Here is a 27,930-nt window from a genome sequence, read left to right on the forward strand (position 1 = left end):
ATTATTAGGAGGCCATGATTGATAAGGGCCAGTGGAGGGAATTTGGCCAGGACACCGGGGTTACACCCCTACTCTTTACGAGAAGTGCCATGGGATTTTTAGTGACCACAAAAATCTGTGACTACAGAACGCCGGTAAAAGATCTGAAAGACGGATATATTCACACACTGCCTATTTGCATGGTTCTCCAGTTTTTTCAAAAATATTTAAAATTTTATCTTAAATCAAAAATCTAAAAATAATATTTACTGTTTAAAATTTAAATTACTTGTAAAATAAAGTGCAAATCAGTACATGACAGTACAATGACAAAAGTTGTCTGAAAATACTTGCAAAATTTGAGCTTAAATCTAAAATCTAAAAATGACTGTTAAAATTAAATATTAAAAATGATTTGTAATATGTAATGTAAAGCAGTACACAAATGATACATCAGTGGTACAATGGCACTTTGATGTATATAATAGTAGTAAATGTTCAACATATTCATACACCGCTTATTCACATGGCTCCAAAATACTTGATAGAATACCATGGCATTACCATAATAGTGCTACTGTCCAAAAACATGATACTGGCACCAAGTCCAAAGGAGTTGTTTCTTGTTAATAGCTTTTCCCTCTCTTTCAAGATGAAGAAAAAGAGACAATCGCAAAAAATAACAACAGTACAAGCGTGTCTATACAAACTCTCCAATACCCATGTGTGTGTATGACATCTGGGATGAATGCCAAGGTTGTTAAGGGAGTGAGAGAAAGAGACTGAAGGCTTATGTAATATACTCTCTCCTGAGAAAGAGACTCATCACACAGCTCCGTGCCAATGGAGGAATCATCAACATGCTCACACAAACCACGTAGAAATAGGTCATATTGAAATCTGGCCACTGTACGGTTCTGGTTGTGGGCCAAAACTAGTGTGGATCTTGTGGAATACACCTTTCTTCAAATGGCCTTACACTGTGTGCACTTGTAACAGAGTTCAGTAAACCAGCCATCTGTTTCACTTCAGACAAACAGATGATAATATCAACATGACAGTCATTCCCAGTCATAAAAAACATTTCAAAGCACAGAGAGGGCAATAAACAAACTCTGGATCATGTGGTTTAATTCTTCTTAATACAATATTGCCATTGCATAGCAACCCTGGGAGGGCATCCCGCAGTGATGCGATGGAATGCTGCATGCTGATTGGTTGAGGACAGGATAGAAGTAAACAGACAAGCTCATCTGTCAATTAATGTGCTGCAAATGCTGTTAAAAGTTCAACTCTGTATCTTTGTCTCCATAAATCCACATCAGCAAGTTGCTGATGCAGTGGTAGACTAGCACACGAAAAATCAGAGCAGAGGGAAGTTTTGTTTGTCTTACTGTTGTGCATCACAATATTCTCTAGCAGATTATTAACATTAAGGTTTTTCATGTGTTCCTCATTTGTAAGTCACTTTGTATAACAGCAAATGCTAAATAAATGTGTAAACCTGGCCAATTTTGTACTAAATTAATTGAGCGATATAAGATATTAACAAACTTGTTTGAGAGGTTTTGCAGTGTGTCATTTACACTAATTTCTCATCGCATGTAAACATAGTAAGGCCCACAGATGGATACATTTAAAATTAAATGAACAATATGGTTTTGAATGATTAACTGCTTTTTATGCTTGATCATGTAAAAAACTATATTAAGACTGTTTATTATGAACATAGTGGTTAGACACAATCTAAGCAGTAGAGGGAGCCAAAACCTGCTCAAGTGATCGCCGATTCGTTTTCATATCATTTACGTATTGACATGTATAGGAAAAAAAAACAGAAAAGCGAGAGGGAAGGCTGGAAAAGACAATATGACACATCAATTGCTGTCAGTCACGAATTGCCTACATTTATTTTGCTCTTCCCAGCTCATAACAATGAGACGTGCACGACAGCTTCGACCAGTTTCCATGACAACTGGAGCCTCCTTGACTTTAGAACGGGGACCACCTGTCAATCAAATACAGCACCAGCTCTTCTAATCATGCAATGCCTAATAGCTCAGAAAAATAAGGCACTAATGCTATTTCACCTATAAATCGAAAACAGAATTACAGTGCATATGTCAGTGCATGATAAGCTTACACAGTTTGCTTTAAGCCATAATTTTCCATTTCTCTTTTGTCAAAATAGATGTCTTAATAGATCAAAAATAGTTACATTTTCTCACTAAAGTATTAAGATCGTGTCTGTTTTCTGCTAATCCTAATACTCACAGTACAAGGAAAAAAAAAAAAAAAAAAAAAACATCCAAAGTCATGATTGTCCAAAATACCAGAAGATGATCTTCAATAAAGCAAAAAACATATTTTAAAAAAAAATCTTTTAGGGTTTACTGACAGCATCCAGAACAAGGCCAAATAATGATCTAAATCTGCACTATTAACAAATCATCTGCCATAGGAAACAACAGCACTACAGATGGTACTAAAAAACACTCACAAACTTGCAGTACTGATGTCTATTAAGGGTTTATTTCCAGTCAGTGTTGATTCCTGTGTGGAAAGAGATTGCGTCCAGAGTGTGATGTGGTTGATATGTTTAAACCTTTTGAAAATGACAACATTGAGGCTAGTGAATGTTAAGTTTTACTGAGATGTTCTAACATTCTTTGTCTATATACATCCTTGTGTATTAAAATACAAATAGGGGAAGAAAAAAAAAAAAAACGTTTTGGTTTTCTGATACCACTAAAAAAATGGGGTCTGGAAAATCAATCACACAAATGTATCAAATGCAAGAAAAAAAGAAAAAAAAAAACATTAATTATAGAACAGCACTGGATTTATCTGCAAGGAAACACAAAGGTTGATTCATTCTTAAGAGCTTAATATACGCACTGGTAAAAATGGTAAATGCATTAATCTGACTTTGGCATTCTGATGAGGGTAGATGATCGTGACTGTAGTACAACAGCACAGTACAACCACATAACATCATTAAAGGCTTTACTGACATTGTCTCAAATGACTCAAGATAGTACCCTTTGATTATCAACTACATAGATCATATTTACTGAAGACTTTAGGCCAGATCTGACTTGAATGTACGCAGAGAATACTCAAATATGCAGATATCCATACAGTTAATAAAGTATAGAATGTAATCCCAAACAATCACATACTGTTTAGCAGCACAAAAGGAAACAAATCACATTAGGATATCTATACTCAGACCCTTAAGCCTTCAGTAAATAAAGGACAGAAGTGTATCAAGGATGTTGGCTACTTATTTAACAGGTATTTTTCCTATGAATGTAGCATGTGCTATGCCAAAAACAAAAAATACCATACAAAATAAATGTGTGACTAGCTAAACAAGATGTTTAAAAAGTTCCAAGATGTAAACGTTAAAACCTTGAAACATACAGCATATTTTCAATTTTTAAAAAAAGTATTGTATTAAAAAGGATTTGTTCAAACTGAGTTTGATAATTGAACAAAGTTCTAAGATGATATTGGTTTCAATACAATGAAGGTTTTCATTCTTATGCTAAAATAAGTCATTTACAGGTTGTCGTATTTTTGCAAATATACCTAAAACATATCCAAAACCAAACCAAATGGATCAATTTCAATCCCTGGCTACATAAATGCAAAGCAATATGGCATCTATATATATATATATATATATTATATATATATATAGACATCACCTGCTGAGTAACGCTGTAACAAATACAGGTACAAATACACGTCCTCTTAAACTCACAGAAACTAAAACATAGCTCAAAAACTACACAGCACATCACAAAAGAATACAATAGCTTATCCGACAGTAACAGCAACTACAGTGTGTGTGAGTGGGATACAATTCAAGACCGTCAGTAAACATCCAGCATCGTCTTTGGTGACGAGACTTGTCTATTTGTATTATTGTTTTACTTGGAGTGGGAGAGATTTTTTATAATTTGGGTGGTGCAGGGGTGAAGCCACCCTCAAGTTCCCCCCTCCGGTTCTTTATGGGAATTTCTCGATGGTCTGCCGATTGCTCAGAGCGAAGGTGGGGCACACCTTGAGTGACCCCGACAGGTCGATTCTTCCACAGCATACCTGTAGGGGGGTAACTGCAGGGGTAAAGCGCATCGCCTCCCCCGAACAAAATCTCCCCATCACCATCGGCTCTAGTGGATCCAGGGAGGTTACGGTTACAGCAGCTGTTCTTTAGGGGGAGATGTGAAGGTCTTACAGTTGATTGACCCACGTGTGGCAACTTAGCTTCTTGCTGAGAAGAGTTGGAGGGTTCAAAACTCCGTCCATAGCCCCGCCTCCAACTATCAACAGTGACCCTGCAGGGCTGTCGCGGTGATGTCGTATCACTACAATCAGCAGTCCTCCGCTGTGAAAACGCAGAGTCACAGTTAGTGTACAGCTCACTCGTCTGAAACTCCAGACTGTCCGTGTCAAGAGAGCGACTGCGACGGTTTAGTGCTAATGGGGCGGGGACGGGTGGACATGGTTGACCCAAACTGAGGTGGCGAGGAAGGCTAGCAATGCCCCAAGCGTTACTTAGCAAGAGACTTTGTTCGTAGGCATCAAAAGTACGCTGGTCACACTCAGCAAAGGCATCTTTCTGAAGGTAACAGCCATCATCCTCGAAGGGTTCATAAGGAGACGCTAACTCTTCCTCCTCCTCAACAAGCTCGGTCTGCTGCTCACATTCACCCTCATTCTCCATGTCAACCACGTCGAACGTGACAATGGCAGGCAGGGCACTCAGACTCGGCCCGAAAGGAGAACTCGACTCTGAGCCATCAAGACTCTCAGTTGAGTTGCGGTAAAGCCGGGTGTTCTTTGTGAAATCTACAAGTGCTTGGGAGAAGCAGACCATCAGCTCTTCTTGAGACTGACTGCAGCCTCTGGTGGGTAGTAATGGGCTCTGATTCTCAGATTGAGGCTGCCGTCTGGTTGTCTCAGCGACATGTGGACTAAACCCTGAATCTACAAACAATGGAGTCCCCTGGATCTGACCCCTGCTGAAAGGGACTGGCTCTTTTACAGCTTGGGATCTCGGTGGTGATTGGGGATAGCGCTGATTCATGGATTCTTCCAAAACGATCTTATTGTTGCCTGTGGAAAGGCTCGAATCATCGTAGAAGCAGTCTGTGTGGAACAGAAGCTGATCTTTGGATGGGCTTCTGAGATTCTGGAGCTCGCAGCACAGAAGGGCATGCTGGATCTTGCTCAGACGCTCCTCCTCCGTCTCCATTGTTCCTGTCTCTAGGGCAGAGGATGCCAGGGTGTACAGAGGGTTTGTTGGACTCTTATCTGCACCAACAAATGAATGGGCATCCTTGGGAGGAAGAGCAGGGCTGAGTAGACGATCGTCAGGTTCAAAAAGTTCATAAAGGGCATCACCACTGTAGCTGTCCCGTGGAAGCCTTTCCTGGTGTGGACGCTCTCTACTCTCCTCCTCCATACCTGGCGTGTTGGAGTCATAGTATCCCTCATCGCTGTTGGGAACCGACTCCTGCCGATCGCTCTGTGGGCTCAAGAGGTCAACAGGAGTGAGGGTCATTTCTGTGATTCCCATTGGGCTGCTGTTGGAGGTGGCACGGATGGAGCTGATTTGCTGATCGGGAGTAAGCGAAGGGCTATCCGAGCCCATGTCTGAGGGGACATAGCAGACTTCATTACTAGTTTCAGATTCCCATAAGCACTGCAAGTAATCTTCGTCTACCTCATCGGGAGTTGCCATCTCTTCCCCACCACCTTGATACGTGACAAAACACGAGCTCCGTTTTCCTGCGTTTCGGCTGCCTCTCTCGGCAGAAACCGAGCTCTCAGCGACACTGACATCATCCTGGTCTGCGATGATGTCTCCGCAACCTGTCAGCGAATCAAAGCTTTTCAATGACGAAACATCACTGAAGATTAAGTTTTCAGAGGAGCAGGATACAGCAGGAGGCTCCCCGTCAGGAACGTCCACATTCTGCTCAGCTAAACGGTCTAGTTCTGCCTCAGCACACAAGGGTTGATGATATGTCGTCAGTCCTTCCCGTCTCGCATTTTGTATCTCCTCCCCCTTATTCTCCTCTTCTTTTGCTCTCTTCCTATTATCCACCTCCACTCTGCTCCTCCTTTTCTCAGGCACTAGCGTTACATCTTTCGTACATTCAGTGGCAGCCAATGGCAGTTTGCATTCAGTACCTGTGGATTGATTAGGCACATCTGGGACCAACTCTTCGCTACGGTCACTGACGCTCGACAGGGCACCAGGCACTGTTTCGGCATGGAAGCCTGAAGGCATTTCGAGTGCCTCACGCTTTTCTACTTCAACATTTTTATTTTTCCTGTGTCTCCGAATACTGCTGAAAAGACCCCGAAGGCCTCTGCGCTGTCGTGGTAGAGACTGAGACTTCCCGTGATCCTCCTGTGATTTCTGAGGGTCACTGGAGGCGCAAAATTCAAAGTCCCCTAAGGCCGCTTCACTGTTACCTCTGCCCAAATCTTCCCAGCATGCTCTGCTCACCCCATCGTGTGTTTGGCTTTTCGTAACACTTGTTTTTGATGACCCCTTTCTTTGATTTCTGCCACGGCCACCGAAAAAGCTGGGAAGAACACAGATGCTCTTCCGACCACCAAAAAACCTGAAAGCTGTCTTCCGTATTTTCACAGAAGGGGGTGACTGAGGTTGAGGGCTGTCATGGGAAACAGAGTCTGACTGTGGACCTACTGCACCTACAACCTCCCTAGCTGTGGCGGTCTCCATACTGACACAGATGACTGTGGCTAATGGAGCATGTCTGTAGTAAACACTCCACCCTGAGAGGCAGGCTGGAAGGTATGGGGACTGTGTTTATCAGACATCTTATATCTGTGAAAGAAACAAATTAAGACACATCATTAGGAACAGTCAAAATAAGAAAAAAAAACAGAACTAAGGTACATATTTATAAATAAACATTTACAATAACAATTTATTAAAATACTGAATGTTGTATCTGTACATTTATGTTTGAGATGCCTGTTTGCACAAATGCCAAATACGTTTAAACTTTAAAGGAATAGTGCACCCAAAAAGGAAAATGATGTCATCATTTACTCACTCTCATGTCATTCCAAACATGTACACATTTCTTATGTTGAACACAAAAGAAGATATTTTGAAGAATGCTGGTAATCAAACAATTGATGCTCTCTGTTATAGTATTTCTTTCCCTACTACGGAAGTCAAAGGGACCAGCAACTGTATGGTTCTTCAAATTCTTCAAAATGTTTTTGTATGTGTGTGTGTGTTCAACATAAGGGTGAACTATCCTTTTAAGGACTGAATTACTTTTTAGGGCTTTGTGATACAACACAACACAAAGTATAATCCTGCCACCAACATTTCAGTTCATCCTGAACTTATTCAGTTATATACTGAAATTTGGTCTTTCAGTATCACTGTTTAAAAGCGGGAAAGGAAAGGGAAGTGGTGTGTGGCCAAGTATGGTGACCCATACTCGGAATTTGTGCTCTGCATTTAACCCATCCAAGTATACACACAGTAGTGAACATACACCCAGAGCAGTGGGCAGCCAATGCTGCGGCGCCCGGGGAGCAGTTGGGGGTTCGGTGCCTTGCTCAAGGGTCTCACCTCAGTCGTAGTATTGAAGGTGGAGAGAGTGTTGGTTATTCACTGCCCCCACCTACAATCCCTGCCGGGCCTGAGACTCGAACCCACAACCTTCAGGTTACAAGTCCAACTCTCTATCCATTAGGCCACCACATAAAGCATATTAGAATGTCCCAACTCATTTAAGCCAGGTACATTTGTGACCAAAATTTAGTTTTACAGGTCTAAACAGAGTTGTTGGTCTTTTTTAGTACTGTCAACTACAAAATGAAAATGTAGACTGTTGGTTTGAGGCAAACATTTTTATATTGGAGTAAACAGTTAACAGTCAAACTGGTTTAATCAGAGTTTCTCCCTGTGAAGTAATATCAGACAAAATTCTAAATTAACTACTATATTTGGTAAATATAAATATTTAAAGGGTCTATTACAGGGGAGCCCAAACCCAGTCCTGAAGGGCCACTGTCCTGAAGAGTTTAGCTCCAACTTGCCTCAAAACACTTGCCAGGAAGTTTCTAGTATGAGTAGTAGGACCTCGATTTGCTTGTTCAGGTGTATTTAACTGGGGTTGGAGCTAAACTCTACAGTGGCCCTTTAGGAGCAGATTTGGAAACCCCTGTTCTATTATGAATATATTAATAACATTCATTGGGCTCATTTAGACCACATTCACAAGTAAACATGGTCACAGTTATGACAATTGAGAAAACAAAATGCCCAAATGATTCACCATATAAAATTTCTATAAAAGTTTATTTCCATTAAATGAAACAAACCAAAAATCAATGCATGTTTTATTTTTTGTTTTACCCTCAATTATATTTGTAAAACAATACCATATATGATACTTACCTGTTACTTAACCATGTTTTAATGAGCATTTGCATTGTTGTATTCCCTTTGGTTACAGCTATCACAAAGAACAAAATGTTCTATCATGCAGTTTATCACTGGGCTATGTACTACTCAGTAAATTACATTTGCTCTTTTAGGTGTGAATAATACGAACAAAATTTGTTTTCTTAACCACAGAAGATAGGCAGAAAGTCTAACCTACAACAAAGTTCAGTGTTACAACCTGGATGAGTCCTGCAATGCTACACATAACGTGAGTGAAGTTCCGCTGTATTAAACCTAACGTTACAATCAAAACAAAAGCTGCCAGAAGCCAACGGGCCTGAACACTCACTGTATGTGCATCATAAACAAAGGAGAAACACATACAGATAGCGTGCAGCAGTTTAAGGAACTACACCCCATAGACAAATTACACCAATTACTGTACTGAAAATGTTACTGGCATCGAATAGAACTTCTATCAAAAGACTACACGCAGTGCCCCCAGCTGGACACCATAACTGAGAATGAACGCACAACTAACGCGCGCTAGCCCAGACGCTAACCAGCCCGCGTCCGCTTCACTGATATACTCATAATTTGCATACGCAAACAACTGTTTCTGCGCGTACACTCACGTACATTCACAGTTAAAGAGCGAATAATGCACACAGATAGAAACATTAACGATACTCGCCTTATTTTTCCATCTTTTCCGACCGCGCGTGCAGTGATGTGCTCTGTCCTCGCGCAGCGCTGCAGGAGCTCGCGGTTGTGATTCACTTTGTGCTCTGGAGCGGCTGCCTGCGTTTCCTGTGCATTTTGGGAAGTGTAGTACCATGGTAATGGTATGTCTACTTCAACGCACTCCCTGCGTCCCAATGTGCATACTATCCACCCTAAATAGTATTGAAAATTATTAATATCACACAGAATATAGGATGGATAGTGTGCACATTGGGACGCAGGCAATGTCTTGGCATGCACTATAAAACGCAGTGACAGGAAGAAAAAAAAAATAAGAGGTCAATTGTAAAAGTACGGTAATAAAAGTCATAATAGCAATAGGCTATACAATAAAAAAAAAACCTGCAATAAAATAATATAGTATACGTAATTAACGCAATAAATGCTCTGTTGGAGATGTACGCGAGGTGTAAACCAAATATGAGTTTTGCTGCAGCAGATACCTGACCAAAGCCCCAGGGGTCCACAGAAAATTTGTAAGAAAAAAAAATACGATTTTACTAAGCGTATTTTAGAAGGTCATATTTAATGTTGAATTTTAAAGTTAACCACCAAAATAAAAATGTTATTAAACTATATTTATTGTAAAAAGTACATTGACAAAAGTCAATTATTTAATTTTGCTGCCTTTTTATTTTAGAAAGGCATGAGGGGTCTTTGGCATCAAAAAGTGTTAAAACTAAAACTATGAAAAATATTTCGTTCATTTAAATAAATTACATAAACTCAACTGAAATAAATGATCTAAACATAAATAAAAATGCTGCTAAATAGAATTAAAAAACAAACAATAATGACGACAAAAGCACACAACAAAACTACTGAAAGTTTAATTTAAACTGAAAATCCTAAAAATAAAGCTAAGCTAAATATTGATACTATAACAGCATATAAATAATGCTAAAATGACACTGGTCTAGTCTGTATTTGGTAAGGTCTTATGTATCTCAGCTAAATGTTAAGTACTTTGAGTTTTCCACATCAGTGCAATGATCCTATTTAATTAAGTGGAAATAAATATCTATATGGAAACTAGCACCTCAAACTAAACCCCATAAATGTAAATATAGTGGAAACAACACAGATAAACATCATTATGTTCAGCTGTTCAATTTTATAAACAAACTAACAAGCCAGATGTTATTCACAGCAGAATTGTGTTTTCAAAATACACCTGCATTCATAATGTATAGTATACCCAATTTAGCATAGACTGATATACTTTGTAATCCTTCTGGAACTGATGAAGTCTTTAACCTAACAGGAACAAAATAATAACAATTACATGTTATCTGCACAACCTATAGGTTACACAACATCTTTTGGAAGAGTCCATCTGCTCTAAACGAGGGATTCATAGACACACATACAATCACAATGGATTTTATACATCATATTAAGATTAATAAGCCAGTTACCAACATTTTTACATCCTTCAACAAGCTGTTACTCATTAACAAAACACAAAAATTCAGTAAAACAAAAAAAGCTGAATTTAGTATGAGAAATGAAAACCTCCAGATGATCTTGAAAAGGCTGAACAGGCTGTTTGACAATGCATAGTTCTAGAGCATTTACAGCAACACTTCTGGTAATATTACACAGCCTATATTGAAAGACATTAAAGCTAATTAATTTATGTGAATGTTCAAGTTTAACACACTTCATATATGTAAACCAGGGGTGTTAGCAGTGTATCGGTCCAACTGTGAGATTGCATACGAGTGAGTCCACGTCATTAGTCCAGATCTTCTGTCTGTTTCCTTCCCTCTAGATGTCTGTATGGTGTACCTGTCCAGTCTATGTGTGAGTGAATGAATCTGTCCTTTAGTAAAGGCACAGTGGAGTGTAATCTGATTTGTCAGTAAACCAATGCTCTCTTTTGTGGCTTGTGTTTGAGATAGTCGATGAGCCTGGGTGGAATCTCCAGAGAGTCCAAAGACTGAATCTTGTTCACCTGTATCAGGTGTTTAAGAATAGTCAATCTACACTGAGATTCCAGAGTCTTCGGGCACCCTGTGAAAAAGAGAGAATAAAAAAAAGTTTTTTAACAATGACACTCAGTCTTATTTTACTAATATAACATTCATTCATTTTAGCTCTCATTTTGAGTTGTGCTTTTGTCATTTTTATTTAAAAAAATCTATTTAGCTTTAATTTATTTTCATTTAAGTTTTAGTACCTCAGCTTAAAATGCATTTATTTCAGTTAGTTGCCATGTTAAAATTTCTACTTTTACATTTAACTTAAACTTTCATTGTATAATATATATTTTATTTTCAGATCGATTTAAAATAAGTTTCTCGCATTTCTTATTTTCTTCCCTTGTAATACTGAGTGTATATCTCACAATTCTAATTTTTTCCCTCGCAATTCTGAATTGTAAGATATAATCTCTAAATTGCAAGGTAAAAACTGAAAATTCTGATATAAAAAAAAACCTCAGAATTCAGAGAAAAAAAAATCAAAACTGCAAGATGTAAACTAAGAATTGTGAAGAAAAAAACTGACCTTTTTGTGAGTTTAGCCTATACCTTGCAATTCTGGGTTTATACCTTGAAATCTGACCTTTCTGTCTCAAAATTGCAGGGGGGTAACCTTGTATTTTTTATTCCATGGTGGAAACAGGTTTCCATAAAACACTAATGGCAATTTAAAAAAAAAAACAATTGCTATAATACCACTAAAACTTCTCTCACCTCGCTCTTTCAGCAAGAGCTCAACCGCTTCGTTCTGTTTGGTGCTCTTCTCTATAATAAGGGTCGGCAGATAGACGTTTGCCCCAAAGTCAATGAGCAGTTGAATGTATTCGACTCCACAGCCGTGTCTCAAACACAATTCCAGGACCGTCTTCTGCTGCGTGGCCCTGCCGTTCACCTTCTCTTCCAGGCTGTTATAGTTTGGATCTGCCCCATATAACAGCAACATTTTGAAGCAATCCAGGTGTCCATATATGGCTGACAGGTAAAGCGGCCCGCTGCACACAGCAACCCCTGAGGCCCACAGCGTCACCTTTGACCTGGCGTTGACCTCCGCGCCGTGCAGAAGCAGCTGGCGGAGGATCTCGGGATCGCCCTCTCGGGCAGCGGTGAGCACGGGCGAGCTGTTGTTCAGGTGGCTTCCATTCGGATTAGCTCCGGCACGGAGAAGCGCAATCACGCAGCTTAAGTAACGCCCGCACACAGCGGTGAAAAGAGGGGTCTGGGCTTTAACATCAAGGCGGTCTACATCTGCCCCATGGGCCAGGAGCAATTGCAGACACCTCAGGTGACCTACAGTGGAAAAAAAATTGCTGCGTTAAAAATTACTGCAAAGCCCCGAAGAGAGTTGTGCGCTTAGCTGAGCGTATCTCTGATCCAATCTCCCTGGTAACTCTGTTCACACTGCTCCCATCTGGAAAGTGCTTCTGTAGTCTGATGGCCACAACTGAGAGACTTAGGAGAAGCTTCTACCCTCAGGGCTTCAGGCTCCTAAAGTAAGAATCTTTAACATCTAAATGACTTCATTAGCATACACACCCCTTTACTTGACATTGACGCTGCACACAGCACATTCTGGTTTCGTTGCTGCTATGTAACAACCTGCTTTCACTTCAAATTCTTCTCTGTACATACCTCAGCATTTTCCTCACGTGTACATTCCTGTTTCATTCAGATATTTATTATATATTCTCCTACGATTATTGTGTAATGTCCTGTTCTCTCAGGCTATTTATTTTATTTTGTACAGTCTTATTATCTTTACCTCCATATTTATTACTTTCTCTGTCTATACTTTGTCTAAATTTTGCACAATCTATGGAGCGGACCTGACTTACATTCCACATTGCTGTAATGAGTGTATCATTTGTGACCCTGGACCACAAAACCAGTCATACAGGTGCATCTCAATAAATTGGAATGTCGTGAAAAAGTTATTTTTTTTGTAAGTTATTTCAAAAAGTGAAACTTTCATATATATTTTAGATTCATTGCATGTAAAGTAAAACATTTAAAAAGTTTTTTGTTTTAATTTTGATGATTAGAGCTTACAGCTCATGAAAGTAAAAAATCGGTATCTCAAAATATTTACATTTGAGTTTCAATTACTGACCATCTCTACAGTATAAATTCCGGGTATCTCTTGTTCTTTGAAACCACAATAATGGGGAAGACTGCTGACTTGGCAATGATCCAGAAGACGAACATTGACGCCCTCCACAAAGAGGGTAAGTCACAGAGGGTCATTACTGAAAGGTGTGGCTGTTTACAGAGTGCTGTATCAAAGCATATTAAATGCAAAGTTGACTGGAAGGAAGAATTTGGGTAGGAAAAGGTGCACAAGCAACAGGGATGACCGCAAGCTTGAGAATACTGTCAAGCAAAGATGATTCAAACACTTGGGAGAGCTTCACAAGGAGTGGACTGAAGCTGGAGTCAGTGCATCAAGAGTCACCACGCTCAGACGTCTTCAGGAAAAGGGCTACCAAGCCATTTCTGAACCAGAGACAACGTCAGAAGCGTCTTACCTGGGCTGTGGAGAAAAAGAACTGGACTGTTGCTCAGTGCTCCAAAGTCCTCTTTTCAGATGAAAGTAAATTTTGCATTTAATTTGGAAATCAAGGTCCCAGAGTCTGGAGGAAGAGTGGAGAGGCACAGAATCCATGTTGCTTGAAGTCCAGTGTGAAGTTTCCACAGTCAGTGATGATTTGGGCTGCCATGTCATCTGCTGGTGTTGGTCCACTGTGTTTTCTGAAGTCCACAGTCAACGCAGCCATCTACCATGAAATTTTAGAGCACTTTATGCTTCCTTCTGCTGACAAGCTTTATGGAGATGCTGATTTCATTTTCCAGCAGGACTTGGCACCTGTCCACACTACCAAAGGTACCAAAAGCTGGTTCAATGACCATGGTGTTACTGTGTTTGATTGGCCAGCAAACTCGCCTGACCTGAACCCCATAGAGAATCAAGAGGAAGAAGAGAGACACCAGACCCAACAATGCAGATGACCTGAAGGCCGCTATCAAAGCAACCTGGGCTTCCATACCACCTCAGCAGTGCCACAAACTGATCACCTCCATGCCACGCCGAATTGAGGCAGTAATTCAAGCAAAAGGAGCCCCTACCAAGTATTGAGTACATATACAGTAAATGAACATACTTTCCAGAAGGCCAACAATTCACTAAAAATGTTTTTTTTTATTGGTCTTATGAAGTATTCTAATTTGTTGAGCCTAAATCATCACAATTAAAAGAACCAAAGACTTAAACTACTTCAGTCTGTGTGCATTGAATTTATTTAATACACGAGTTTCACAATTTGAGTTGAATTACTGAAATAAATGAACTTTTCCACAACATTCTAATTTATTGAGATGCACCTGTAAGGGTCAATTTTTTTAAATTGAAGCTTTCCATGATGTATGGTTTGATAGGATAGGACAATATTTGGCCGAGATACAACTACTTGAAAATCTGGAATCTGAGGGTGCAAAAAAATCTAAATATTGAGAAAATCACCAGTGGTCAACCGATATGGGTTTTTTGAAGGCCAATGCCAATATCTTGGAAGGCTGGGTGGCCGATGGCCAATATAACGCTGATAAAATTGTATTTATTTTAATTAATATTTAAGAAATATGAAATCATTTGAAAATGGATTAAAATATAAATGTGTAAAATAAACATACTTATACTTTAAGACAAAGTATTTTTCACAAATAAATAAACATGAACTAAAATTATAATTAAAAAGGAAGTAAATACTGTAACCACCAGGGCACTCAGTATTCTGGGTAGTGTGTGTGCATTGGGAAAGATATTTTTCAAATAAACCCAAGGTAACACTCATATTACATACAGCACACATTGAAAATGACATGAATATGACACATAAAATCTTGAATCTTGTGGTCGTGGTGGACAACAAACTCAGATGTGACACCATGGAAGGGCACGTACCTTTGGAAGCAGCCATGCGTAAAGGGGTACCTGGGATCCCCCAACCGCTCTGCTGATTAATGCACTTCCTGTAGCGTTCTTGTGACAGTAGCTCGGCCAGCAGGAAATGGTCATTTTTAGCCACAGCTCGGTTCAGCACCAGACTCTCAGCGGCTGCTTCATCCTCCTCCACTGGCCGCAGCTGGAGCATAGACGAGAACTGCAGAGAAAAATAAATAAAAAAAATAATGCACAGATGAGTAGGGATGGGTGGATCGATCCTAAAGTATCGATACTTTCGATACTGATGTTGTATCGAAAGGATCGATCCTCACATAAAAATATTGATTCTAAAGTGCATTTTTTTAACCACTAATTTTATTTATTAAGAAACTCGGTGCATAAAATAAGCTTCTAAATGGAAAAATAGACTATATAAGCGAACAATGGTGTTGGACAGAGCTATTTGTCCTGCTCACTGGAACACACGCAAATGCTGAAAGACAGGACCAATCAATCACAGACAGTGGTCGCTGCTGACGCATGGCTCAGTCAAAACCTTTGTTCAAATAGAGCTGCGTTTCCCAAAAGCATCAGAAGCATAAGAAACCATTACATATCATTATTACTATATATAAAATTAATATTCTATGTGTCATATTCTACACAATATGTGTAAATATGAAGCAAATATGAAGCAACAATAATAATCGCTTCCTGAGCAACAAATTATATTAGATTTATTTCTGAAGGATTATGTGACACTGAAGACTGGAATAATGTTGCTGAAAATTCAGCTTTGATCACAGATGCATTTTAAATTACATTTTTAAAATAGGCCTACATTAAAATAGAAAATAGTTATTTTAATGGTTATATTTCACAATATTGCTGTTTTTACTTACTGTATTTTTGTTCAAATAAGTGCAGCCTTGGTGAGCATGAGACTTATTTAAAAAAATTACAAAATCTTACTAACCCCAAACTTTTGTGTACATGAAATATTTATTTTAAATAGGCTAGTTTGTGTAAGTAAATTTAAACTGTTGTTAAAGGTTCAAATGGATTCTGTTATGTTCTGTAATTGCTGTTAATACATCTGTCAGAAAAAAGAAATATGCTAAAGTTTCATCTTTAGGAGTACAGCATTCTGGCAGCCTTTTAAAAAAAATTAACCATGGTTTTATTACAGTAACCACAGTTTACCACAGTATTTGTAGTAAAACTGTAGTAAGCACAAATTTACCATGGTAATAATAATAATAATACATTTTAGTACTTACTGTATGTAACACCATGTTTATTTTTCATGAGGTACCCTCAAAGGTACACCTTTGTAACTTATCTATACCCTTAAAGCATGCATACTTGTATGGTACTAATATGCTCCCTTTTAGGGGTATAGGTGCACCTTTGAGGTTACTGCCCCAGTAAAATACAATTTTAGTATATTTAATTTCTGACAGTGTAAACAAAAAAAGGCCTGTGAAATGTAAAAAAAAAACATGGCTTTAAAATCTAATATTAAGTAAGTATAATTACTGATTATATTCTTTTAATAATTTAAAAGATAATTTTAGTTTACATGCATCGGTATCGATATCGACGATACTGGGCTTGAAAATATCGGTATCGGATCGAAAATAAAATAAGAGGTATCGCCCATCCTTACAGATGAGGGCCTCAGCATGACAGTTGAAAACAACAACAAATTAGTGAGCCGCCTATCTAGACTAAGCCCAAAAATGCTGTCTCGGTATGCAGCTCACTATTATATATATATATATATAATGTATTCACGATGAATTGCACTCACTTCTTCATGACGTGAATTCTTGCACTTTCCGTTCAGTTTAGCATAGCAACAAATCAACCTTATATAGGGATATTATTGTTATTAATGAGTAAACTATGATTATATTAATGTAATATCTTTGACAGCGTTTATATTATTGGAATGCTTTGTCATGATGGACTTTGTCTGCGTTAACGTTAGCTTTAACGACAACTAGCAAGCATACGCGCAGTCAGCAAACGAGATAAACCTAAAAAAAATACAAGCAAAACCAGACTTTTAAATGCTTTTATGCTAATAGACTCAGCTGAGAGTAACACTGGTCGCTTTCAAACGGACATTTATTCCTCTGCTAAAGGAGCTCGGTGTATTTAACTCCAGTAATGTTATCTGTAACATAACGCAGAGTTTGACTCGCTCCTTCTGACCTAAGTTAACGTTACCGTCAAACAAACACGAATTTTTAAGGTATAGAGTACAATAAATATACAACACGAGCATATAGTAGATATTTTAAATGTGTTTTCGCCTCAAGGACACTCACCGAGCTAATAACAAGCCAAACACGGACGAGAGAGCAGCAAACAGCGGAAGCTGATCTGTGGGCGACCAGAGGGGGCGCTGTGCGCGCGCACACCGTCACTGGGATCCATTCACACCTGTGTTTAGTGTCGTCCACAAACATAATGCAATATAATCGCATAGCATAACGCACATTTGTAAAGTAAAATTTATATTTATTTAAAGAAAATTTAATGGTGTACAAAAGAGGTACAAAACAATGATCAAAACAAGCGTGTATAAAATGAGCTGACAATTATTAAACAGGGCAAAACTCTTTTAAAAACAATAGATGTAATGTAACCACAGTCATTTTCAGTGGTATCCCTCTCATTTCTCATTTCAAAATTCCCTTTTGACTATTGCTGTACATTTAATCAAGTTTTTTTTTTTTTTTATAAAAAAAATAATAATGTAAACAAATGCTTCTCAATAAAAGAAAACATTGGTTTTAAATTTCACATAATAATAAAAAGTTGTCTGGAGCTCCATAGCAGCCAGGGTTCAAGAAGATGAATATTAGAACAAAGTTGTCAAAACTTTTCCACATCCGTGGGAAATAAACATCCAGTAGACATCAATAAAAACAATATTGCTTTGCAAAACTATATGCAATTTAAAAGGCTTGTTTAAAAGGACGCAAGTAATATTCCTAGAATATTTTTATGCGCATCAAATTATTTGTTTGGTATTAGAGCTTGGCTCAAACAATGTGGCATCCTATTGCAATCAATCAGCAGCACTTCAGCAGTGTTCCTTTTCATGCGAAATGAACAGCGTTTGCAATAAGGAAGACCACAAAAATAATACTAAGCCCATTTGCAAAAAACTGATAATCAATTTGATCCTTGTTTTAACAATATGTTCCCTTCATCAACATGAATTTCGTATCAGCTGCTTGTGTGTCTGAATAAATCAGTATCAGAGTCTGCCTTTCAAAGTACTACACAAGTGAATACAATGAATAAGGCCAAATTTGATCAGATCGGCATTTAAACAAAATGTAGAGGATTCTAAGTGCCTACGATGTAGCTTCAATCCTCATGGTCTGAAGGCCATCAAACACACTGAGGTCCACAAAAAACAAAGAACATTGCAGAAATGTTCAGAACAGATATAACAGGGCACAAGAATCTACCCAGTGCTCGAGAAATCTAATAAACAGCAATATAAACGTGCTGCAGCTTCAGCTGTGGAAACAGTACTTTAAGCATCTTTTCAATAATTTGGACATTTGTTCTTTGGGGTATCAGTCAAAATGTCCGTTCTGTTACTATGGAGACTCAAGAGGATTCTTGTACCTCCTCTTTGGAATGTTCTGTTTCCACAGAAACAGGTTTGTCCTCAGAGGAGGTCAGATCGTGTTCGGTGGCTCCTGGCTCCGCCCCTTCTTTCTCATTGCACTTCTCAGGTCCTGGGCCCTCCTCCCCTGCGTCTCCATTAATCAAAGGAGCGCAGCTTCCATTTGATTGGATGGCAGGAGCGGTGGGAGTCTTCTCGCTTGGACTGTCCTGTTCTGCAGGTGTGTTGATTGGTCCGGATGGATCAGGGAGAACTCCATCTGCAACAGCCAGCTGCTGTAAATGGAGAAGAGAGAGACACCGTCATGTCAACTACCTCTCCACACTGGCAAAAACTGCCACGAACCCACTTACTCGCTGTAATTCAGTCATGGTTCTCTCTCCTTCCACCTGCTTCTGTGTGAGGGAGAGCAGCTGGTCTAGAACAGACTGTTTTGGGTGCATGCCTCTGTCATAGTGGTTATACATCCCACACCAGAACCTGGGAAACATAAAGAAATACAAATTTGGTGCAAAACTATTCAGTGAAACACACAAATCAAATTGCTCTACATAAGAATCTAATTACTTTGGTCTTACTAGCAGAATTTTTTTAAGTGTCATCTTTAAATGTTAGTTTGCAGTGGCACAGCTGGTTTACTCATATGTTTAAGAGTGTATCCGTACTTGAAGTGCAGTGGTAAAGTGCTGGGTCTCAGAACTGTGCTCTCTAATGAACGCCGGTACAAGGGGTTTCGATACACATGCTGGTTCTTCAAAAGATGTGGCCACAATGAAAACGTCTTTTCATGCAACCTAAAAGAACAAAGAACAGAGAAGCAAACCATTTTAAAATCATTCAATCATTGCATGTTTGATTTCATCTTTATTAATAAAGAATATTTGCTTTTCATTTTGAAGCATACACGTTCAATGCCGACTGCATCATTTTTATTGTACATGCATGTATGTCTGAGTGTGTACGTGCAGTCTTTCCTCACCTCATGTCCAGCCTCTCTTTCTGACAGTTGCCGATGAAGTTTCCATACTGGCAGGCGTAGACTTGATTGTGTATTTCAATTAGGTAACGTTCGTTGAACTCAAACACACAGGGGAATTGTTCAGACAGCTGCCATACACACTCCAGGAACTGGGTGAAGACCGGAGACACTTCTTTGGGGTCGGTGTCCAGATGGCCACACCTACAGCACAAACATATAATGAACATGTTATGTCACAAAAAATTTACTTGGTATTGACCGTAATGGCTCACCATTAATAAAATGAGCTTTTATATAGTATATAAAAGGTAACTGTAATATTTTAATATTTAAAATAATAATTTAATAATAATTGATATTAATTTTTGTTAATATTAAAATTATTATTAAAATATTTAACATATGAATTCTCTTTAAATGCTATTATTATTATTAATATATTTTATTTACATATTTGCAGTTATTGAAAGTTCTGATGTTTTGAGGGGTATTTATTAAAACACGCAACAACAGTGAAAGTTTTTACCTGTGACTGAATTTATGACCAAAAGAGATCCACTCCTTTTCTATTAAAACCTGTATAAAACAAAACAAATGTCAAATGATGAATTTCCCTTACAGCATGCTTCCTTGTATACGATAAACAAATTCAACACAGTCAAGACCCTAAATTCTATTATTTTGCCATATTTCAGTCTGGGTGTTTGGGGTCAGTAAGATAAAAAAAAAAAAATTAAAAAAAAAATTTTAATACAATACTTTCAGGTATTTAATATAAGGACAGTGAGGACTTTTATATTGTTGCAAAAACTTTCTTTATCAAATAAACGCTGCTCGTTTAAACTTTCTATTCATGTTCTTAAGCATCAAATCAGCATGTTAGAATGATTTCTGAAGACTGTAATGGCTGCTGAAAATTCAGCTTTGCCATCACATAAACAAAAATTAAAAAAAAATATTAAGTGTTTTAAATGTTACCAACTCTATGCTTGATGGTATATATGGTATATAATAAGTTACACAGGAATAGTTAATGACTTAATTTGAAAAGCCATGACCTGCTCAACAGTGTGACATAAATGTGAGTGTGAACTAAGTTCACAGGAGTCCAGTTTTGAGGGTAGAGGTTATAGGTTACTGGGTCATTACCATGAGGCCTTTAATAGTTCTGTAGTATGGGTCCAGCAGTATGCAAGCCAAAGAGCACACCTGGGCCGTTCTGTCCCAACCATCAGAACAATGCACTAACACACTCGCCCTCTCTTCACAGACAGCCTAGAACACAAGCAAAATGACTGAGCTTATCATTGTTTATATACTCGTGTTGGCATCTCTCTATGCAATTATAGCAAGGAGATCAGTACCTTGGCGAGGAACATGCCTGCATCCATTACAGATTTGATGTGCCTCAGCCAGCCAGAGTTCTCCAGACCTGTCAGATAGTCACTCATGGAAGGAGACTTCATAGAGCACACTGGAAGAGCAAAGGTACAACCAACCATCATTTTATCTACTGATTTAAAAGGTACAGTCGTGGCCTAATGGATAGAGGAGCAGTCGTGGATTAATGGATAGAGAGTCGAAGTAACCCGAAGGTCACGGGTTCGAGTCTCAGGTCTGGCAGGAACTGTCGGTGGGGGGGAGTGAATAACCAGCGCTCTCTCCACCTTCAATCCCACGACTGAGGTGAGACCCTTGAGCAAGGCACCGAACCCCCAACTGCTCCCTGGGCGCTGCAGCATTGGCTGCCCACTGCTCCGGGTGTGTGTTCACGGTGTGTGTGTGTGTGTGCACTTGGATGGGTTAAATGCAGAGCACAAATTCCGAGTATGGGTCACCATCCTTGGCCACACGTCACTTCACTTTCACACTTTTCACGTAAAGCCAACACTCAACTGAGCAACTTAAAAGGCTCATATGATGCTTTTTTAAAGATCATTATTTTGTGTATTTGGTGTAACAGAATATGTTGACATGCTTTAATGTTCAAAAAACACATTATTTTTCAAATACTGTACATTATTGTAGTTCATCTATGCCCCGCCTCTCTCAAACGCTTCTTTTTCTACAAAGTCCCTCCTTCCGACAAGCGCAGTGTGCTCTGATTGGCCAACTGGCACAGTGCATTGTGATTGGCCGAACACCACAAACACTCGTCGGAAATGTAACACCCCTTTCCATAATCGCAAGCTTTAGCTTTCAAAATAAATGAAAAGACAGTGAATAATGTCCTTAGTTTTACTATCAGTTCAAGCCCGAGAGGGGAACTGAGTCATGTTACAGACACAGTGATGATGCTCGTATGTGTTTGCAGTACACAAGCCACGGTTGTGTGACCGTGTCTCCCTCTCTCACACACGGCGCGCATCTCTGCAGTCAAGAGCAAATACTTAAACTAATAACAAAACATACTTACAGTTGCTGATTCAGAAGCACCAGATTGTCACAGCAAAGTCAGAATTACCTCCTCTCCTAGGTTCACGAAACTGTCGTCCATAAAATGCATTGTGACAACATCTGGGTTGTGCTGTTCTGTTGTAAGTAATCTTAATGATTCCTAAATGCATCTACTTTCGGAAGGCCAAATAAAGTGCTTTTGCTTTCGCCTAGAAACACACAGCATCTCCCTGTCCCTGGCTGCATCAACACTACTGCGGTTACTGAAACCACGCCGCCTTTCTTTGCGTGAACATTTGGACAGCATTAAGAAAATATTTCCACATCGTGACGTAGACATGTGGGGGCGTGTTTAAATGAGCTGTTTTAGGGGGGCGTGGCAGAGTCTTAACTTTGAAAAAGAATATCTCTTTGGTTTTGAGACTTTAGTCTTTGCAACTTCAGGGATCTTATCTATGCACATCAGCTTGTAACACTCCAAAGAGAAAGGAAAATTTGACCCCTTTAAAGAAGTAAACCTAATGACTTTTTTTAAACAAAAAAAGTGTTTTCTCACCCTCCAGCAATTTTTGTAGGCTGTTTCTCATGACGTGGATGTTTTCGATTCCTTGGAACTGGAACCTGATATTGGAGTAGTTGTCCTCATTCTCATAGCCTTTACCAGCTGCGCGGTTGGCCATTGCGTTCAACTGACAAAGACAAACACATGTACAAATGCATGCATACATAACTCCAGAGGGTCAGGTCAAGGTTTACAGTCTTCTAAATAATAGGGAAAGGAATGAAATGTCATTTCTCCAGTTACACTGATGAAACATGAGATGGGTAACAATAAACAGCATATTCAATATTTGCAATACATACAAAAATAAGATTCATTCCATAACCTCCCTCTGATGGTACAGAAAAACCTAATTATGACAAGAATTTCATGGTTAACTAGTCACTAAATAAATAGAAGAGTAGTTGGGGTCAGAGGGCGAAAGATTACACATTCTCTTATGTGTCTCCTTTATTCATGCCACAGCAGCTGGGGTTGAAAGTTTAAAGATAAGCATTTTAAAAGTCCCATTCTTGACGTGTCCTCTTAGAAAGGTTAAGGTTAAAGGTCACACCTTAGGCCGTGTGTCCACTACATATAGAAAAGCGCAGTTGGGGTTCGCTTGGCTGATGGCCTGAAGCATCTGCTCGTCTTCTCCACAGCGAGACGTCAAACCCGACAAAGGCTGACTGCAGCGACAGATCGCAGCCTGCAAGACAGTAACACAAAATGCAAAGAAACGATAATGTTGTTGTTAGTGGCACAACATTTTTTCATTCCTGTTTAAACCCACTTGTGCATTTATATGCCCCCAAATTGTAAAAATGCAATTAATAGTCTCTAGGTTAATCTGGTTTAAATTAATAATTTAATTGTACTACTTTTATTCATTGCTTTGCAGTACTAAATAAAATATGTATATACTGTAGTTATAATTAGCTTTTCTTTTGACTCTGTCCCTGGTGAACGTGATCAGTATGTTGCAGTGTATTTTGGGACTCTGTTATCGGTGAAGGATACATGCAATGTTGCCTTAGTATTTGGCCAAACTTTTTAGAAGGCAAGAATAATTAGGATGTCTACTGTTTGAAAAAGCCTGCCTGTCTGGATTTTGTCTAGGTAGTGCGCTCACTTGGTTGTGGAACAGAGCCATTGTGTGTGTTCATGACGTGCATGTGCTTGTATACCTTAGTGTCTTTGTGATAGTAAGACAGAGCAGGCAATCGCCCTCGGCTCCTAAACTTGGCACTGCCTGTTACTACCGCAACACTGGCATTTTTAGGGAGTCCTAGGATAGATGGATAAGTGCTACAAATCTATGTGAAAAAGAGACATTGAAAGATCCATGAGACAAAACTAATTATGAATTATAATTACGACACAAGATAACTTATAAACAATTTAATTACAAATGTTCATCTAATAAAAAAATAATATTCTGATCTTGGGTGCACATACTATTGTTCAAAAGTTTGGCGTTAATAAGATTTGTTTTTGAAAGAAGTTGTCTTATGCTGTTCTGCATTTTTCTGATCAAAGTATTACTGTTTTACTGTTTGTGATGTATTGCTACAATTTAAAATAAGCAAAGTTTTCTATTTTGATCTATTCTATCATTCTTATACTGTATGGTCATTTTGCGCTCAAGAAACAATTTTCATCATTATCAATGTTGAAAACAGTTGTGCTGCTTAATATTTTTCAGGATTCTTTGAAGTTTGAAGAACAGCATTTATTTAAAATACAGTATAATTTTTTTTTGTAATATTATAAATGTCTTCACTATCAATTTTCATTTAATGCATTCTTGCTGAATAAAAGTATGAATTTCCTCAAAGAAAATCATCTTTTACCCCAAACTTTTGAAAGGTAGTATACGGGTGTTTGGCTGAAACTGTTTGTACCTAAAACATATTAATCATTGTGGTCAGTAGACGAAAAGAGCTAGGCTGATTATTGTGAAATGGTCCTAAACAGGAAGCATGGATACTAGATTGTCGAGTAATAGGAAGATGCTACCTCAAAGTTCTTGTTGAGGTGGCTGATTTCCCAATATTCATTGGAGAGACCCATCCTGCTGAAGTCGTTCGCCACACTGATGAATTCCCAACCCTGTCTCCTGTCCTCCTCGTTTTGGTGTGGATTATAGAGAAAGGCATACAGCTCCTCTTCTTTGACTGAAATGACGCAAAAGCACAGTTAGAATCTGAGAGCAAATGTATGCAGTTGGGTCAGTCTGCAAAATATTACTGCATTTTTCAGTATGAAATAAACATAACTGGAAGATTACTGGACTGGACACTAAATAAGAATGATTTTGGAAAAAAAAAAAAAAGTATTGTTTGCCTAACTGGGCACTAACTGAAATAAAATGTTGTAGTTGAAATGCACAAATTACTAAAACTAAACATTAAATTAAAAATGAATGAAATCTTAATAAAAATGTAAATTAACTAATAGTAAAATAAAAAGAATAAAAATGACAGAAGCACATAAAAATGACAAAAACTTCAACTAATGTTAAAATAAAACCAGAAAATATATTTAAAAGCAAATTCAAAATATGTAAAAAAAAACATAATAATAATTAAATAAAAATACAATAATAGTACATAAATTATACTGAATTAATACTATCATGTACATGTCTTTTATGCCTTGCATACTCAAACATTTTATTTCCTGTTTGTTATCTATTGAAAACAGGTGATAGAAAAAAATCATTAACCTGATATAAAATCAAAGTAAGTCTATGCAATGTCCTCACTAAGATAAGAAACAAACGTGTGTATATGTGTGTGTGTGTGTGTGTGGGGTGTGCACCTGCTTGAGACAGGCGCAGAAGTGACTGATAGACATCCTGACAATCTCTCTCTCTTTGGAACAGCAGATGAAGCAGCTGGAAGGTTTTACAGCGGATCAGAAGCGGACAACCGGATGCAGTTAATGGAGGCTTCTCTACTGACATGATGTGATGATGCAGCACCTTCAAACACATGCGATTGATACACCCACTGTTATCAGACATCTAGACATCTGTGTTTCTAAAGATCCTACGGTTACACATGTTACATGTACTTACTATTGTAATAACAATAAATTATGCATAATTACATGCAAGTATCCCTAATCCTGACCCTAACCATTTAGCAAGTAGCTAATTAATATTACTCAGTACTTAAATGTATAATTACACTGTAACAAGCACACCTTAAAATAAAGTGTAACTGATCCTACAACAGATAAATGGAAGACTATTACATATTCTGTTCCCACTGTCCTACATTACCCATGTTTCTGTGCGTGCGTTGTTAGTTTGTTCCACATAGATAAGGTGAGTAGCGGTCAAGTAGAGAGTGCCCAGAGCTGACTTCTTTTCAGGGTACCTGTTCAGTAGTTTCACATACTCCACCTGAAAAAACAAAAACAAAAAAAAAGCATTAGTGCTGAATTATTGACTCAACTGTCTGCAAATAATAAACGAAGCACTAGCCAGTGACCGCAAGGGTTAATTAATGACACAATCAAGTCCGAGGCTTTGGATGTGCCGCTCAGGGAGCACAACCCATCAACCAGCCTGTGTTTAACACAATGGAGAGGAAATACTGAACCTCTTAAGACTACTGTCAGCACATCCTGTTCCTCCATCTCTTGTCATTTTGGTTACTTAGTAACAAGCAATGAAACAACATTATAACACAAGATGCCACTTCAGCACTAAGTAACATTTTCTCTCAAATCAAAGTCTAATGTATTCTGCTCGTTTATACTTGATCAACTACATGAGAACTAATCTTTTCAGTAAATGATTAGAACGATCTCTTCAAGGCTTTAGGCCAGCAAATGCAAGTTAGTATTCTCTAACGTCTCTATAAAGTGAACAGGTTAATGTATTTCAGCAAGACAAGAAACTCAAGGTAAAAGCCACAGTAGGTTCATTTTGGATTGCACCAGTCAATTTTAACCAAAAATCAAACCCATAATTCTCTATTAACAAGCAGATCAGATCTGATCAGAGGTGTCAGCTGCTAATACAGAGACTTCCTGCAGTATTGCTGATTCAACATGTGACATCATTTGAGCTGACCCCTCCATGTCCCCCCAAAAACATCCAAACAGGCCAAACAGCAGCATTCATCCTTTTATACTTTTTTATGACGATCATATGACCATATAATATTATGTAATAAAAGTGCCCATGCAGAACTGAGCATTTTGAGGGTCCCTCTGTGTAGTTAAGGTCTTGGAAGGCTCTTCTAATAAGATGCTGTTAATCAAGTGTATTAAATAAGATTAAATAAGACATCTAAAATGGACAGTGATGGGATACAGCATGACCAGGTTTGAGAATATAATGTGTTACAGCCCTTGTCATACTTTAAGCCAAGGCTTTTCAAATTTGCATCCAGGGAAAACTTCAAACTGGGGTATGTGGAATTTTAAAGTAAAATTCAATAAATAATTAAAAAGATAAAGATTAAAAGATACATAAATAAAAATGATGTTCAAGGAAAGAAAGTAAATAGTAAACTAAAGCCAATAAAATAAATAAACAAATACAGTACTATAACAGTACAGTACTAAAATGAGTAAAAAGCAATATAATAATGTAACTTTATAGAAAATATATATTTTCCAAATTCTATTTTAGATATATTTACGATATGTTTTTCACTGTATAAATATTTTAGGATGGGGTCCCTTGCATGAGAATGATCATATGTAGGGGTCTGTGGCATCTAAAAAGAAAAAGACTTGTATATGATTTTCCCTCCCTGAGCAAAGTTACATCTGAATTTTGGATGAAATACTCTTTTACATACAGTAACATTAATTATGCGAGGACTGAAAACTCCAAGTTCATTCACGTTAGGCTACATGTTACATTTAGTAACCAACATTAAAAAGAATTGAATGTATTTAACAGCATATTAAGTAAAACCTAACAACTCTGAATCGTGTTAACATACCCCATTTAAACGCTTCCTTCTGTATGTTTGTACATCTATCGAGAGTTTAGAGTATTGAATCTGACATAAAAACACGAGATCTGCCACTTTTACACGAGCACACCTGTTGATTCAGACTTACCTTTGGCGTTATAATGTGCTCCATATTTTCAGTGGTTTATCATTCAAATGTCCACGTTAAACTTTCGATGTTTAGCGGTTTTCATGTTTGTTACAGGAACTCGTATTATGTTGCTGAGTTCCTCCCTGACATGAGGACTACAATCATGTCAGCTGACGGGAGCA

At 38.2% G+C, this 27,930-nt stretch overlaps 3 protein-coding genes across 5 annotated transcripts; all 3 read right to left on the reverse strand.

The window, feature by feature from the left end:
- Positions 1-2,497: 2,497 nt before the first annotated feature.
- Positions 2,498-6,748, reverse strand: LOC306869403 (APC membrane recruitment protein 1-like; the record flags this gene model as incomplete). The annotated part of the gene is made up of 1 exon (XM_079416171.1): positions 2,498-6,748. One exon carries the CDS (start codon positions 6,746-6,748, stop codon positions 3,941-3,943), a length of 2,808 nt encoding a protein of 935 aa, XP_079272297.1. The 3' UTR covers positions 2,498-3,940.
- A 3,003-nt stretch (positions 6,749-9,751) lies between these two features.
- LOC306869388 (ankyrin repeat and SOCS box protein 12-like) lies at positions 9,752-17,527 on the reverse strand. 2 transcript variants are annotated; one of them, XM_079416150.1, is made up of 4 exons: positions 17,440-17,527; positions 15,122-15,320; positions 11,881-12,453; positions 9,752-11,197 (listed from the first exon to the last, which is right to left on the reverse strand). In XM_079416150.1, exons 2-4 carry the CDS (start codon positions 15,309-15,311, stop codon positions 11,043-11,045), a joined length of 918 nt encoding a protein of 305 aa, XP_079272276.1. In that variant the 5' UTR covers positions 15,312-15,320; positions 17,440-17,527; the 3' UTR covers positions 9,752-11,042. The 2 variants fall into 2 exon arrangements, with proteins under 2 accessions (XP_079272276.1, XP_079272277.1); XM_079416151.1 differs by having other exon boundaries at positions 16,917-17,472.
- An 87-nt stretch (positions 17,528-17,614) lies between these two features.
- Positions 17,615-27,920, reverse strand: mtmr8 (myotubularin related protein 8). Of its 2 annotated transcripts, none has more exons than XM_079416026.1 (14): positions 27,767-27,920; positions 25,965-26,087; positions 25,499-25,661; positions 24,695-24,852; positions 23,863-23,991; positions 23,250-23,384; positions 22,691-22,823; positions 21,102-21,211; positions 20,887-21,012; positions 20,264-20,313; positions 19,738-19,938; positions 19,424-19,552; positions 19,112-19,238; positions 17,615-19,033 (listed from the first exon to the last, which is right to left on the reverse strand). In XM_079416026.1, the coding sequence occupies exons 1-14, from the start codon at positions 27,788-27,790 to the stop codon at positions 18,740-18,742; spliced, it is 1,902 nt and encodes a 633-aa protein (XP_079272152.1). In that variant the 5' UTR covers positions 27,791-27,920; the 3' UTR covers positions 17,615-18,739. The 2 variants fall into 2 exon arrangements, with proteins under 2 accessions (XP_079272152.1, XP_079272153.1); XM_079416027.1 differs by having other exon boundaries at positions 26,062-26,087; positions 27,767-27,907.
- Positions 27,921-27,930: the final 10 nt, after the last annotated feature.

The sequence above is a fragment of the Barbus barbus genome (genome assembly GCF_936440315.1).
Source record: "Barbus barbus genome assembly, chromosome: 5".
In the NCBI taxonomy this organism is placed as follows: Eukaryota; Metazoa; Chordata; class Actinopteri; order Cypriniformes; family Cyprinidae; genus Barbus; species Barbus barbus.